This window comes from Tachyglossus aculeatus, chromosome 6, assembly GCF_015852505.1.
Source record: "Tachyglossus aculeatus isolate mTacAcu1 chromosome 6, mTacAcu1.pri, whole genome shotgun sequence".
Classification (NCBI taxonomy): domain Eukaryota; kingdom Metazoa; phylum Chordata; class Mammalia; order Monotremata; family Tachyglossidae; genus Tachyglossus; species Tachyglossus aculeatus.
Window position 1 is genome coordinate 36,191,211 of NC_052071.1, and position 13,420 is coordinate 36,204,630.

General features: G+C 52.3%; 1 protein-coding gene across 1 annotated transcript in view; it reads right to left on the reverse strand.

Moving 5' to 3' along the window:
* CACNA1F (calcium voltage-gated channel subunit alpha1 F) overlaps positions 1-13,420 on the reverse strand; it is a 38,847-nt gene that overhangs the window by 10,817 nt on the left and 14,610 nt on the right. The window contains exons 17-34 of the mRNA XM_038747722.1: positions 12,259-12,332; positions 11,861-11,887; positions 9,864-10,129; positions 8,527-8,656; positions 8,164-8,223; positions 6,724-6,830; positions 5,654-5,741; positions 5,305-5,412; positions 5,020-5,072; positions 4,256-4,402; positions 3,883-4,084; positions 3,550-3,708; positions 3,219-3,329; positions 2,856-2,939; positions 2,345-2,365; positions 1,980-2,108; positions 1,683-1,748; positions 1,053-1,144 (exon numbers count right to left, since the gene is read on the reverse strand). Coding sequence (XP_038603650.1) covers positions 1,053-1,144; positions 1,683-1,748; positions 1,980-2,108; positions 2,345-2,365; positions 2,856-2,939; positions 3,219-3,329; positions 3,550-3,708; positions 3,883-4,084; positions 4,256-4,402; positions 5,020-5,072; positions 5,305-5,412; positions 5,654-5,741; positions 6,724-6,830; positions 8,164-8,223; positions 8,527-8,656; positions 9,864-10,129; positions 11,861-11,887; positions 12,259-12,332 — 1,924 coding nt within the window. The remainder of the gene's footprint in view (positions 1-1,052; positions 1,145-1,682; positions 1,749-1,979; positions 2,109-2,344; positions 2,366-2,855; positions 2,940-3,218; positions 3,330-3,549; positions 3,709-3,882; positions 4,085-4,255; positions 4,403-5,019; positions 5,073-5,304; positions 5,413-5,653; positions 5,742-6,723; positions 6,831-8,163; positions 8,224-8,526; positions 8,657-9,863; positions 10,130-11,860; positions 11,888-12,258; positions 12,333-13,420) is intronic.

Genomic DNA, 13,420 nt, shown 5'->3' on the forward strand with positions numbered 1-13,420 from the left:
TTATGGACCGTGTTAAATGCTTACTGTGTGCCAGGCACTGTACTATAGAAGCAGCGTGGCTCAGTGGAAAAAGCCTGGGCTTTGGAGTCAGGCGTCATGCGTTCATTCATTCATTCATTTAATCGTATTTATTGAGCACTTACTATGTGCAGAGCACTCGAATCCCGGCTCTGCCACTTGTCAGCTGTGTGACTTTAGGCGAGTCACTTAACTTCTCTGTGTCTCAGTTCCCTCATCTGTAAAATGGGGATGAAGACTATGAGCTTCCCGTGGGACAACCTGATCTCCTTGTAACCTCCCCAGCGCTTAGAGCAGTGCTTTGCACATAGTAAGTGCTTAATAAATGCCATTATTATTATTATTAACAAATGCCATCATTATTTATTGTGGTACCTGGGGAGCCTTTTTTCTGGATACCTACTTGGGGTAGGTTATCAGTGCTTAATAAATGCCATTATTATTATTATTATTATTATTACTAAGCACTGGAGTAGATACAAGCTTATCAGGTTGGACTCAGTCCCTGTCCCACAAGGGGCTCACAGTCTTAATCCCCATTTTCCAGATGAGGGAACTGAGGTGCAGAGAAGTGAAGTGACTTGTCCAAGGTCACACAGCCGATACGGGGCAGAGTGGGGATTAGAACCCTGTCCTTCTTACTCCTAGGCCCGTGCTCTATCCTCTAGGCCATGCTGCTTCTTAGGGGTTGGGGTTGGACCAGGATCCTGACGGGGGCAGAGGCAGTTTGGGCAGGAACGTAACCATTAGTGGGAGCGGATGGGGTGGGGGGAAACCAGTCCAAGCAGGAGAGGGGCAGGGAGAGAAGGCTGGCTGGGCTCAGTGGCTAGTACACTTCTGTCTGACCAGAGAGGCTGCAGAAGGCCAGCAAGGACTAGGGAAGGGCTACAGAGAGCCAGGGAGGACTTTGGTGGACTGGGAAAGGCACAGGAGGGCCGCAGAGAGCCAGGAAGGGCCAGGAAAGACTGGGGAGGGCTGGGAAAGGCCAGAGAGGGCCGCAGAGGGCCAGCAAGGGCCAGAGAGGGCCACGATACCTGAAGAGCAGGAGTACGGCTTGGGGGAAGGTCTGGAAGTTGTTGTTGCGATTGATCTGGGTCCCGTCCTGCATCGCCACCTTCCCAAAGGTCTAGGGGAACAGGGAGAGGGTGGTCACAGCACTTACCTCTGAGCCCCTGAGCCCCTGGCAGTCCCATCCTCACCCCTTGCCTGACTCCCCTCAATTCTGATTGTGTTTCTCAATCTGCTTGCAGATTTCCTCCAGGACTCCAGGGCACAAGACCCCCTATTATATGGATTTGAACAAATCCAGCTGCTTCAGGTATTCTGAAGCCATTTCTCGGACTCTTCCCATTCTAGCTTGGCTTTCTGGTCTCCAGGTCAGGTGGACCACCCGCTGGTTACTGGGGAAATTATGCTCTGTATCTGAGTTGCCAATTTGTACTTCCCAAGCACTTAGTACAGTGCTCTGCACACAGTAAGCGCTCAATAAATACGATTGATGATGGGTTTGGGGCAGTCCTGCCCGGTACCCCAGGGGATTAGGAAGCTGACTGCCAACTTAGGACCAACGATTCATGCTGCTGACTTGGTGTATGAGATGGTTGTCCTGTGTGTGCCCCCGCCCCCATATTTCGTGTGGGCCAGCAATGCAAAACGCAGCTCACCTGCATGCCGATGACAGCGTAAATGAAGAATATCATAGCTATGAGGAGCGCCACATACGGCAGAGCCTGGGGTTGGGCCGGACAGGGAAAGACAGAGAGGGAGAGAGGTAGAGAAACAATCAGAGCTCTGAAGGGAGAGGTGGAGCCAGAAGACCCAGCGTGCTCAAGCAGAGCAGTGCAGGAAGAGATTGAGACTTCCAGAAGAAAGAGGGTGTGTGTGTGTTTGTATGTGAGAGAGAGAGAGAGAGACAGAGACAGAGAGAGAGAGAGTGTGCTTGTGGTGGGGGATCATTCTACCTGGAAGGACTTGATAAATGTCCAGAGCAACGTGCGTATGCCTTCACCCTTGCTGAGCAGTTTCACCAAGCGCATGACACGGAAGAGGCGGAAGAAAGTGATGGAGATGCGAGAGCTGTCCTCCGAGCTCTGTGGGGGGCAACCGGGGAGCCCGTCAGACCAAGCCCCTGTCATCCACCCCACCACATCCGTGTCCAGCTCCACCCTTTTGATGCCCATTCCCGACAGGGGAGGGGACGTGGGGAGGAAGGGAGGGACACTAAGGCTAAGGAGTAGCTTCAGCTTTCTCCTCCCTGCTTTGACCTAGTTTAGGGTAAGGAGCAGGCAGAAGGGAAAAAGGGGGAAGTTGAGAACTTGGATGGTACCTCCCCCAAGTGTCCTCCATTCTACGGTCAGATGGGAGGATGATAGAGTGGGCGTCGGTGGAGGCAGCGGAAGAAATGATGGAACGCCAGGATGGTGGAGGAGATGATGTGGACCACAGAGGGGGTTGGTAGAGGGAGAGATGAGAGAGATGATGAGGTGCAGTGGAAGGTGGGGGGGCTAGGGTGAGATTGGATTTGGAGGCCACGTGAAAATAGTTTCAAGGAACAGCAAAAGGCTGACACCACCTGGGAGGCATAGAGCACCTTGGGTAATGGGGACCATCCCCAAGGAAGAAGCGGTGTTGACCCTCGCTCATCAGGACCCCTGGTCAGAGAACAAGGGGGAAGCAAAGGGGTCTGGCTGATGCCACGGGATCTGGGGAGGGAGGAGAACTGGGTGTCCAGGAAGGGTCCATCCGGGTCTCTGGGAAGGGAAGGAGGCCTGGACCCCAACTAAGAATGGGCAGACTCTAGAGGGTGGGTGTCCTCAAGGATACCCCATGTTCCTCACATTGACTTCGGTTACAGCAATGTCCACCAGGCTGCCCACGACAATCAGTGCATCAAACGTGTTCCAGGCATCACAGAAGTAGTGCTGTGGTAGGGGAAGAAATGGGGGGCAGGGGAAGAGGGGTGAATTGGGGGATGGGGAGAGGGAGGGAGGGAGATGGGGGAAAGAGGCAAGCTGCCCGATGAATATTGGGGGACAATGGAACTTGGGCAGGGGACGGACTTCATTTTTAGGGGAGGCTCCTGATGGATGGAGGGGCCCGTGTCTGCCCAGGGTCCCAATCTCAAGCCCACCGACTTCTTCCTCAGGGTCTGGACAGACTCCTCACCGGGAAGGTGGGCCCGGCCAGCCGGGCAGGCGCACCTTGGGCTTGAAGGCGATGATCTTGAGTAACATCTCCACGGTGAAGAGCCCGGTGAAGACCATATTCAGGATATCCATGGCATAGTTGAAAGGGGCAGTCTGCTCATAGTGCTGAGGAAGGGCAGGAAGCAGGGGAGGGGAGGAACAGTGGGGGATTCAGGCATCTCGTTGGCTGCTCAGTCAGGACACGGAAACATCAGCCGGTGGCTAGAGCCATAGGAGGACCGGGAGAGGGAACAGGGGAGGTGGGGGGAGCTTGGGGGTAGGGGTGGAGAGGACTGGGTCAGGGAATAATGGTGGGGGAAGAGTTGGTACTTGGTTTGGGGCTGACCTGCATGGAAAGGGCAACAGTGTTGAGAAGGATCAGCACAAACATAATGTATTCAAAGGCAGTCGAGTTGACGGCGGCCCAGACGCGGTGCTGGGTTGGGTTCTTGGGGATGTAGCGGTGAAGTGGTTGAGCCTTGAGAGCATATTCCACACACTGGCGCTGGAGGGATGGGGCAGAGCCAGGGGTCAGGGGCTGGGGGAGCCCGGAGGAGGGGTGGCTGATCCCCCTGGGGCACCTCGGCAGTTGGGGATAGAGAGGGGAGAGAGGTCAGATGGATCAGGCGAGGGGGTCGGGGTGGGGGGTCCCGGCGAAGGGAAGGTCACGCGGGGACACCTGGTTCTTATCCAGCTCGCAGTTCCTGTACTCCTGCTCTCCCTGGGCCCGGAAGGTGATGATGACGAAGCCGACGAAGATGTTCATCATGAAGAAGGCGATGATGATGATGTAGACGATGAAAAAGACGGAGATCTCCACACGGTAGTTGTAGATGGGACCCTGGTCCTCTGCGTGGGCATCAATGGCCTTATACAGCAGACTGCGGGGAAGGAGGTGAGGGCAGGGAGGTCCGCGTCTGCTCCCCGGCCCCCTGGAAGGCGCTCCACCTGGAGCCTTCTTCCCTCCAGTCCTTCTCTCTGGTCGACCTGTCCTTCCTCCAGCCCCCGGCACATGCCCTCTTCCATAGGCTGCTCCCCCCAGACCCACTCACGCGGGCCAGCCCTCAAAGGTGGAGACAGTGAAGAGCGCCATCATGCCCGCCAGCACGTTGTCAAAGTTGAAGTCGCTGTTGTGCCATACTCGCTCCCTCACCATGGGGTGGGTCACGTCTCCATCCTGGTACACGATGAACGTGCCTCTGTGGGGACAGGAGGCTCGGGGCCGGGGAAGGCACAGAGGGCCCTCGGCTGGGCCCTTCACTTCTCCAGGGTGGACCCCCAGGGGTCCGGAGTTGCCGAGGGGAAGGGCAGGGGGAGCAGGAGGGGCTGCTTGTTGGGGGGGTCTGATGGTTAGTGATGGGAACACTGGAATGGGAGGCTAAATCAGATGTTTGGAGCTGGGGGAGTTGGCTGGGGTCATAATAATAATAATAATAGCATTTATTAAGCACTCACTATATGCAAAGCACTGTTCTAAGCGCTGGGGAGGTTACAAGGTGATCAAGTTGTCCCACGGGGGGCTCACAGTCTTAATCCCCATTTTACAAATGAGGGAACTGAGGCGCAGAGAAGTTAAGTGACTGGCCCAAAGTCACACAGCTGACAAGTGGCGGAGCAGGGATTTGAAGCCATGACCTCTGACTCCAAAGCCCATGCTCTTGCCACTGAGCCACGCTGCTTCTCCATCTGCGCTATGGAAAGATTCTTTGGGTGGAGAGGGTCCATGGGGGAGTCTCAAGGAGGATCTGGGGGAGAGAGATCTTGGGGGTCTCTGTGGAAAGTGAGGACCCCGGGGGAGGTCTCTGGGCTCACTTACTTGCACTCCCCAGGATTGTGCTTGGCCTCGTCGGTGCAACTATAAAACTTCCCCTGCACAAGAAGGTGAGCTGGGGTCAGTCCTGGGGACTCTCACTCTCCCTGCTCCTTCCCCACTCCTTCCTTCCCCTTGGAGCCCCTTAGAGCCCCGTCCCCCTGCTCTCTTCATCGGGGCTCTTTTCCCCTCAAGACCCCCTCCCTGGAACCCCAATTCCCTAACCTTTCCATCCCTACCCACCCTAACACCATGGTCCCCCAAATCCCCACCCCTCTGGGCCCCTCTCACCTTGAAGAGCTGCACCCCGATGCAGGCGAACATGAACTGCAGCAGCGTGGTGACGATCATAATGTTCCCGATGGTCCGGATGGCCACGAACACGCATTGCACCACGTGCTGAGGACACAACATGGGACACAACAACCCGTCTCGTTACAGACCAAGGACCCCGGGATCCAGGGCATGGGAAGGAGACAAAGAAGCGGGATCTGGAACTCAGATCTGAGACAGTCCCAGGGAGGGGCCCAGATGAAGAAGGACTCGGAGAGAAGACGCGCACTCGGAAAGGGCCCCAGGAAGGGAGTGAGGACCATCCCTCTCTTCGTTTCTTCCCTGCCGCTCCAACCCAGGGAGGTACCTTGAGACCCTTGGCCCGATTGATGGCTCTCAGGGGCCTCAGGACTCGCAACACCCGCAGGATCTTCACCACCGAAATGGCACTGGAGCTAATAATAATAATAATAATAATGATAGCAGCATCTGTTACGGGCTTAACTGTGTGCCAAGCCCTTGGCTAAGTGCTGCTGCGGATACAAGACGATCAGGTTGGACTCTGTCCTTGCCCCGCAAAGGGGCTCACAGACCAAGTGGGAGGGAGAACAGGAATTTCATTCCTATTTTACAGATGAGGAAACTGAGGCACTGCAGAGAAGTTCAGTGACTTTCCCAAGATCACAGCAGGCAAATGGTGGAGCTGAAACGAGGTTGGTGCTTCAGAACTGCGGCTGGCGGCGGCTCACTCCTCTGGGGACGTTTTTGGGTCACTGAGTGGAGGGTTTGGGGAGTTACTGATGTATGCCTTTCAAGGGCCACTGACAGGAAGGCTTGGAGATTATTAATAATGAATTATTAAGAATAATAGTTATAACAGAAATAATGATAATGGTATTTGCTAAGTGCTTACTACGTGCCAAAGTCTGAATTAACCACTGTAGTAGATACAAGATGATCATCAAGACAAGCAGCATGGCTCAGTGCAAAGAGCACGGGCTTTGGAGTCAGAGGTCATAGGTTTAAATCCTGGCTCCGCCAACTGTTAGCTGTGTGAATTTGGGCAAGTCACTTCATTTCTCTGGGCCTCAGTTACCTCATCTGTAAAATGGGGATTAAGACTGTGAGCCCCCCGTGGGACAACCCGATCACCTTGTAACCTCCCCAGCGCTCAGAACAGTGATTTGCACATAGTAAGCGCTTAGTAAATGCCATCGTTATTATTATTATCAAGTGGGACACAGTTTCAGTACCACATGGGGCTCAGAGTCTGAGGGGTTGGAGGATCTCTGAATGGAGTCATTGAGTCTGGAGGTCACCGATATGGATTTAGGGTCCGGGAGGCATTGTGAGAGTTTGGGGGTCACATTTATGGGGTTAGGCATGGCGGGGGGGATTGGGATGGCTGAGGATTTCAGGGGGGCGGGGGTCACTGACTGGATGCCGAAGGAGATGAGGGAGACACTGACGACCAGCAAGTCCAGCAGGTTGAACCAGTTGCGACAGAAGGAGCCTTTGTGGAGGAAAGCACCGAAGGCCGTCATCTGGAGGGGTGAACAAGTTGTCCCTCAGGATGCTCCGGTACCCGTCAGGCTCTCTGCCCGGGGGGATTCTGCCCACCTGCCTCCATACACACAATGTTCTTCACATGGGACACTCTCCTTCCCCCATGAGACCTCTAGCTCCAGCCCCAGGGCCCTGTTGGAGTTCCACCCCCAAGAACTGGGAAAAGTAGAGTTGGGGAGGGAATGGGAGGCAAGGAAGCGACAAGGGCTGGAGCCACTGAGAGTGGAAGCAGTACTAGTAATAGTAGCAGTGATAGTAGTAATAATAATAATAATAATAATGATATTCATTAAGGGCTTAATCTGAGCCAAGCACTATACTAAGTTCTGGGGTGATAACAAGCAAATTGGGTTGGACACAGTATCTGTCCCATGTGGGACTCACAATCTCAATCCCCATTTTACGGATGAGGTAACTGAGACATGGAGAAGGAAAATAATGATGGTATTTGTAATGATGGTATTTGTTAAGCGCTTACTATGTGCAAAGCACTGTTCTAAGTGCTGGGGAGGTTACAAGGTGATTGGTTTGTCCCATGGGGGGCTCACAGTCTTAATCCCCATTTTACAGATGGGGGAACTGAGGCCCAGAGAAGTGAAGTGACTTGCCCAAAGTCACACAGCTGACAGTTGGCAGAGCCGGGATTTGAACCCATGAGCGCTGACTCCAAAGTCCGGGCTCTTTCCACTGAGCAACGCTGCTTCTCAATGACTGGCCCAAGGTCACACAGCAGACATGTGGCGGAGTCAGAATTAGAACCCATGACCTTCTGACTCTCAGGTCGTGCTCTAACCACTAGACCAACTAGTACTAGTGGTAGTAGCTACAGTCGTGTTTATTGAACACCCACCGGATGCAATGGACTGTTCTAAATGCTTGGGAAAGTCCGACCGAGAAATGATGCGTTCGGTGCCCTGAGAGGATACGCTGAATAGGGGAGGTAGCGCAACATTTGGGGATGTATTTAGGGATGCGGTGCTTAGGGTCAGGTCAGGATCGAAATCGATTCATTGATTCATCATCAATCGTATTTATTGAGCGCTTACTGTGTGCAGAGCACTGTACTAAGCGCTTGGGAAGTACAAATTGGCAACATATAAAGACAGTCCCTACCCAACAGTGGGCTCACAGTCTAAAAGATTGTGGTGGGATTTGGACTTAGGATCAAGATCAGCGTCAGAGTGGGAATGGTTATGGGCCAGGGGCACAGGGGAACTGGAGCCAGGGGGGAGGTCGGGTGTTACTGGGGTCGGGGCTTGGGAGAGGGAGGTAAAAACTGAGGTGAGGTGAGAATCAGTTGGCCCTCATTACCTTAAGCAGGATCTCCACAGTGAAGATGGTGGTGAAACCGTAGTCAAAGTAGCCCAAGATCTGCGGGGGAGAAGAAACAGCCCCCAGGGGAAGAGACAGTGTGGGGAGGGTGACTGAGAGACTCTAGCTTCTCCTCTCCCAAGCAAATCCAATGATCCCACAACCCCACAGTCTCTTCTTTCCTCAGCCTCTGCCCCTGTCTCTTTCTTTTTCTCCGGGCCTCCCCAATCTCTCTTTCCCATTCCTCTTATCCAAGTATTTCTTAAGGCCGATCGTCTGTCTGTCTCTAGCTTCCAGTGGAAAGTCTCAGGTCTCTCCGTGTCTTTTGGAGTTTCTCCTCGGGGCTCCTGGACTGGTCCTCACGTGGTTCCGGAAGGAGTGAGCCCGGATGGGGTCCTCGGCGGCCAGAGAGACGCTGCTGAGGATGATGAAGACGAGGATGAGGTTGGTGAAGACATGGTGGTGGATCAGCGCGTGGCAGCCGACCCGTAATCTGGAGAAAAACATTGGGGTGCCTGTCGCCCTCCTCTTCACCGACTAAAGCCCCCCCGCCCCCGCCATTTTTCGTCCCTCAACTCCCTTTCCTAACCAGGGTTACCCCATTTATGAGAAGCAGCGTGGCTCAATGGAAAGAACCCGGGCTTGGGAGTCAGAGGTCACGGGTTCAAATCCCAGCTCCGCCAATTGTCAGCTGTGTGACCTTGGGCAAGTCACTTAGTTTCTCTGTGCCTCAACTGTAAAATGGGGATTAAGACTGTGAATCCCACGCGGGACAATCTGATCACCTTGTATCCTCCCCAGCGCTTAAAACAGTGCTTTGCACATAGTAAGCGCTTAACAAATGACATTATTATTATTATTATTTAGAGAAGCAGCGTGGCTCAGTGGAAAGAGCCCGGGCTTGGAGTCAGAGGTCATGGGTTCAAATCCCAGCTCCGCCACTTGTCAGCTGTGTGACTTTGGGCAAGTCACTTAACTTCCCTGGGCCTGTTATCTCATCTGTAAAATGAAGATGAAGATTATGAGCCCCACATGGGACAACCTGATGACCTTGTAGCCCCCCCAGCGCTTAGAACAGTGCTTTGCACATAGTAAGCGCTTAATAAATGCCATCATCATCATCATTTCATCTATCTCTCGAGACTGTAGCTTCATTATGGGAAGGGAACGTATCTGCTAATTCTGTTGTGCTGTGCTTTCCCAAGTGCTTAGTACAGTGCTCTGCACATAGTAAGCACTCAATAAATACCACTGATTGATTGATCTGACCCACTCTCAACCCCTTCCTCTTCTCCACTCAGCCTCTTCTTCCAGTCTTGTCATCATCAATCGTATTTATTGAGCGCTTACTGTGTGCAGAACACCGTACTAAGCGCTTGGGAAGTACACGTTGGCAACATATAGAGACAGTCCCTACCCAACAGTGGGCTCACAGTGTAGAAGGGGGAGACAGAGAACAAAACCAAACATATTAACAAAATAAAATAAATAGAATAGAAATGTACAGGTAAAATGAATAAATAAATAGAGTAGTAAATATGTACAAACATATATACATATGCCTGCTTCCTGCTTCTCTAGTTACGTTGGATCTGTAGGATTCCAACTTTTGATCGAAGACCCCGGGACACCCCCCCTTCCTCGCCCCTCAGGACTTCCTTTCCCCCTTGCATCTCCGTGCCCTCTCTTTGGGCACTCACGGGTTGGTCTGGCTGAGGCAGAAGAAGGAGCTGCCCTCGGGAATGGGTACCACCTTCTCTTTGGGCACCACCTCTTGAAGTTTTTCCAGCTGAGACTCGGCCAAGCTCTCCGTCTCACTGTCCTCCTCTTCTCCTGCAAGTAGGAGGGAAGCGTAGCGGGGCTCAGGGTCCCCAGATCCACACCCAGGAGGATTATGGTGAGTCTCCGGAGACCGGGTGATTACCCCTGGCATCTGAACAGGTGCCACCTGGGGAAGCAGCATCGTCTAGTGGAAAGAGCCCTGGTCTGGGCATCAGAGGACCTGGCTTCTTATCCCGGCTCTGCCCCACATCAGCTGTGTGACCTCGGACAAGTCACTTCACTTCTCTGCGCCTCAGTTACCTCATCTGTAAAATAGGGATTAAGACTGTGAGCCCCACGTGGGACGGGGACTGTGTTCACGCTGATTACCTTGTAATAATAATAATAATAACGATGGTATTTGTTAAGCGCTTACCATGTGCCAAGCACTGTTCTAAGCGCTGGGGAGGTTACAAGGTGATCAGGCTGTCCCACGGGGGGCTCACAGTTTTAATCCCCATTTTCCAGTTGAGGTAACTGAGGCCCAGAGAATAATAATAATAATAATGATGGTATTTGTTAAGCACTTACTATGTGCCAAGCACTGTTCTAAGCGCTGGGGAGGTTACAAGGTGGTCAGGCTGTCCCACAGGGGGCTCAGAGTTTTAATCCCCATTTTCCAGTTGAGGTAACTGAGGCCCAGAGAATAATAATAATAATAATAATGGTATTTGTTAAGCGCTTACTAAGTGCCAAGCACTGTTCTAAGCGCTGGGGAGGTTACAAGGTGATCAGGCTGTCCCACGGGGGGCTCAGAGTTTTAATCCCCATTTTCCAGTTGAGGTAACTGAGGCCCAGAGAAGTGAAGTGACTTGCCCAAAGTCACACAGCTGACAGTTGGTGGAGCCGGGATTTGAACCCATGACCTCTGACTCCAAAGCCCGGGCTCTTTCCACTGAGCCACGCTGCTTCGACCTCTGTGCTTAGAACAGTGCTTGGCACATAGTAAGTGCTTAATAAATACTACTGTTATCATTACCATTATTCTTAGAGCTCGTGGCTCAATGGAAAGAGCCCGGGCTTTGGAGTCAGAGGTCGTGGGTTCAAATCCCGGCTCTGCCAATTGTCAGCTGTGTGACTTTGGGCAAGTCACTTAACTTCTCTGTGCCTCAGTTACCTCATCTGTAAAATGGGGATTAAGTCTGTGAGCCCCACGTGGGACAACCTTATCACTTTGTAACCTCCCCAGCACTTAGAACAGTGCTTTGCCCATAGTAAGTGCTTAATAAATGCCATCATCATTATTATTATTATTAGCTCATGTATAAATATCCACTCAGCTTACTTATTTAGACTGCACTAGTTGTAATTATTTTCATGTTTCTAGCCTGTGAGCCCACTGTTGGGTAGGGACCGTCTCTATATGTTGCCAACTTGTACTTCCCAAGCGTTTAGTACAGTGTTCTGCACACAGTAAGCGCTCAATAAATACGATCGAATGAATGAATGAATGTTTGTCTCCCCCCATGTGAATCATCATCAATCGTATTTATTGAGCGCTTACTGTGTGCAGAGCACTGTACTAAGCGCTTGGGAAGTACAAATTGGCAACATATAGAGACAGTCCCTACCCAACAGTGGGCTCACAGTCTAAAATGTGAATGTTAGCTCCTTGTGGATGGGGGATGCAACACTTTGTTATTCTGTACTTCCCAAGTGTCTACTAGTGTACCACACCAAGAAGGAGCTCAATCGTTGTTGTGGCTGTTACTACTATTACTACCTCTTCTACTACTAGTACTTCAGCGCTTCGAACAGTGCTTTGCATATAGTAAATGCTTAATAAATGCCATTATTATTATTATTGCATACCCCTCCCTCCTGTAATACTGCCCCACTGACCTCCTTCATCACTCCTCTCTCCCTCCTCCTCTTCCTCCTCCTTCTCCTCCTCCTCCTCCTCATTGCCACAGGATACCTGCTCACGGGACACTGGAGTCATTTCGATCATCAGGGTTGTCTGTCAGACGTTCAGGGGGATGGAGGTCTTAGGATGGGGGAACTCGTGACTCACCGAAACCCCATGATCCTGGGTCGGCTCCCCTTTCGTGCTCCTCTCCTCCATTCTCTTTTTGTCCCTGTGGGTGACGGGGGAGGGTGGGGGTGGGGGTGGGGGGCAAATAATCTAGAAACCAGGTCACCTGGCTCCCTTAGGAGGGGATCAGGAGCTGTGGGGATAGGTGGGATCAGGGCTGGGGGAAATTCCAGGGAATCAGGAGATATAGGAGGAGGGGAGGGGACAGGGCAGAGTCCCAAATCTCACTTGTTCTTGCCCTTGGAGGTGTTGATGTTGTCTCCAGCTGCCAGGTTGTCCACAGCGATGGCCAAGAAGACGTTCAGCAGGATGTCTGATACGGCGGCTCAGGCAGGGAGTGGATAATAATAATAATGATGGTTTTTGTTAAGCGCTTACTATGTGCAAAGCACTGTGCTAAGCGCTGGGGAGGATATAAGGTGATCAGATTGTCCCAAGGGGGGCTCACAGTTTTAATCTCCATTTTACAGATGAGGTAACTGAGGCCCAGAGAAGTGAAGTGACTTGCCCAAAGTCACACAGCTGACAGCTGGCAGAGCTGGGATTTGAACCCATGACCTCTGACTCCAAAGCCCGGGCTGTTTCCACTGAGCCACGCTGCTTCTCCTTCTCACCACCCCCAAGAGTCCCCGGGACTCACCCCCACTCTCACGAGCCTCTGGCAGGTGGCTATAGACCTATCCTAAGGTGGACAGCAAGGAGGAATGCTTACATTCATTCAATCATATTTATTGAGCACTTACTGTGTGCAGAGCACTGTACTAAGCGCTTGGGAAGTCCAAGTTGGCAACATATAGAGACGGTCCCTACCCACCAGTGGGCTCACAGTCTAGAAGACTGTAAACTCCTCATCTAGATTTAAGCACATGGTACGTAGGGAACGTGCTTGCCATCTCTGTTGTGTTGTACTCTCCCAAGGGTTAATTGTAGTGCTCTGCACATAGTAAGTGCTCAATAACTTTTCTGTGCCTCAGTCATCTCATCTGTACAATGGGGATTGAGACTGTGAGCCCTATGTGGGATAGGGACTGTGACAGGGACTGTGAGAAGCGGCATGGCCTAGTGGATAGGCCTCGGAGTCAGAAGGACTAGCGTTGTAATCCCAGCTCCTCCACCTGTGGGCAAGTCATTTCACTTCTCTGGGCCTCAGTTATCTCATCTGTACAACGGGGATTAATTAGAGAAGCAGTTTGGCCCAGTGGAAGGAGCAAGGGCTTGGGAGTCAAAGGTCAAGGGTTCGAATCCCAGCTCCGCCACTTGTCTGCTGTGTGACCTTGGGCAAGCCACTTAACTTCTCTGTGCCTCGGTTACCTCATCTGTAAAATGGAGATGAAGACTGTGAGTCCCACGTGGGACAACCTGATCACCTTGTATCCCCCCAGTGCTTAGAACAGTGCTTGG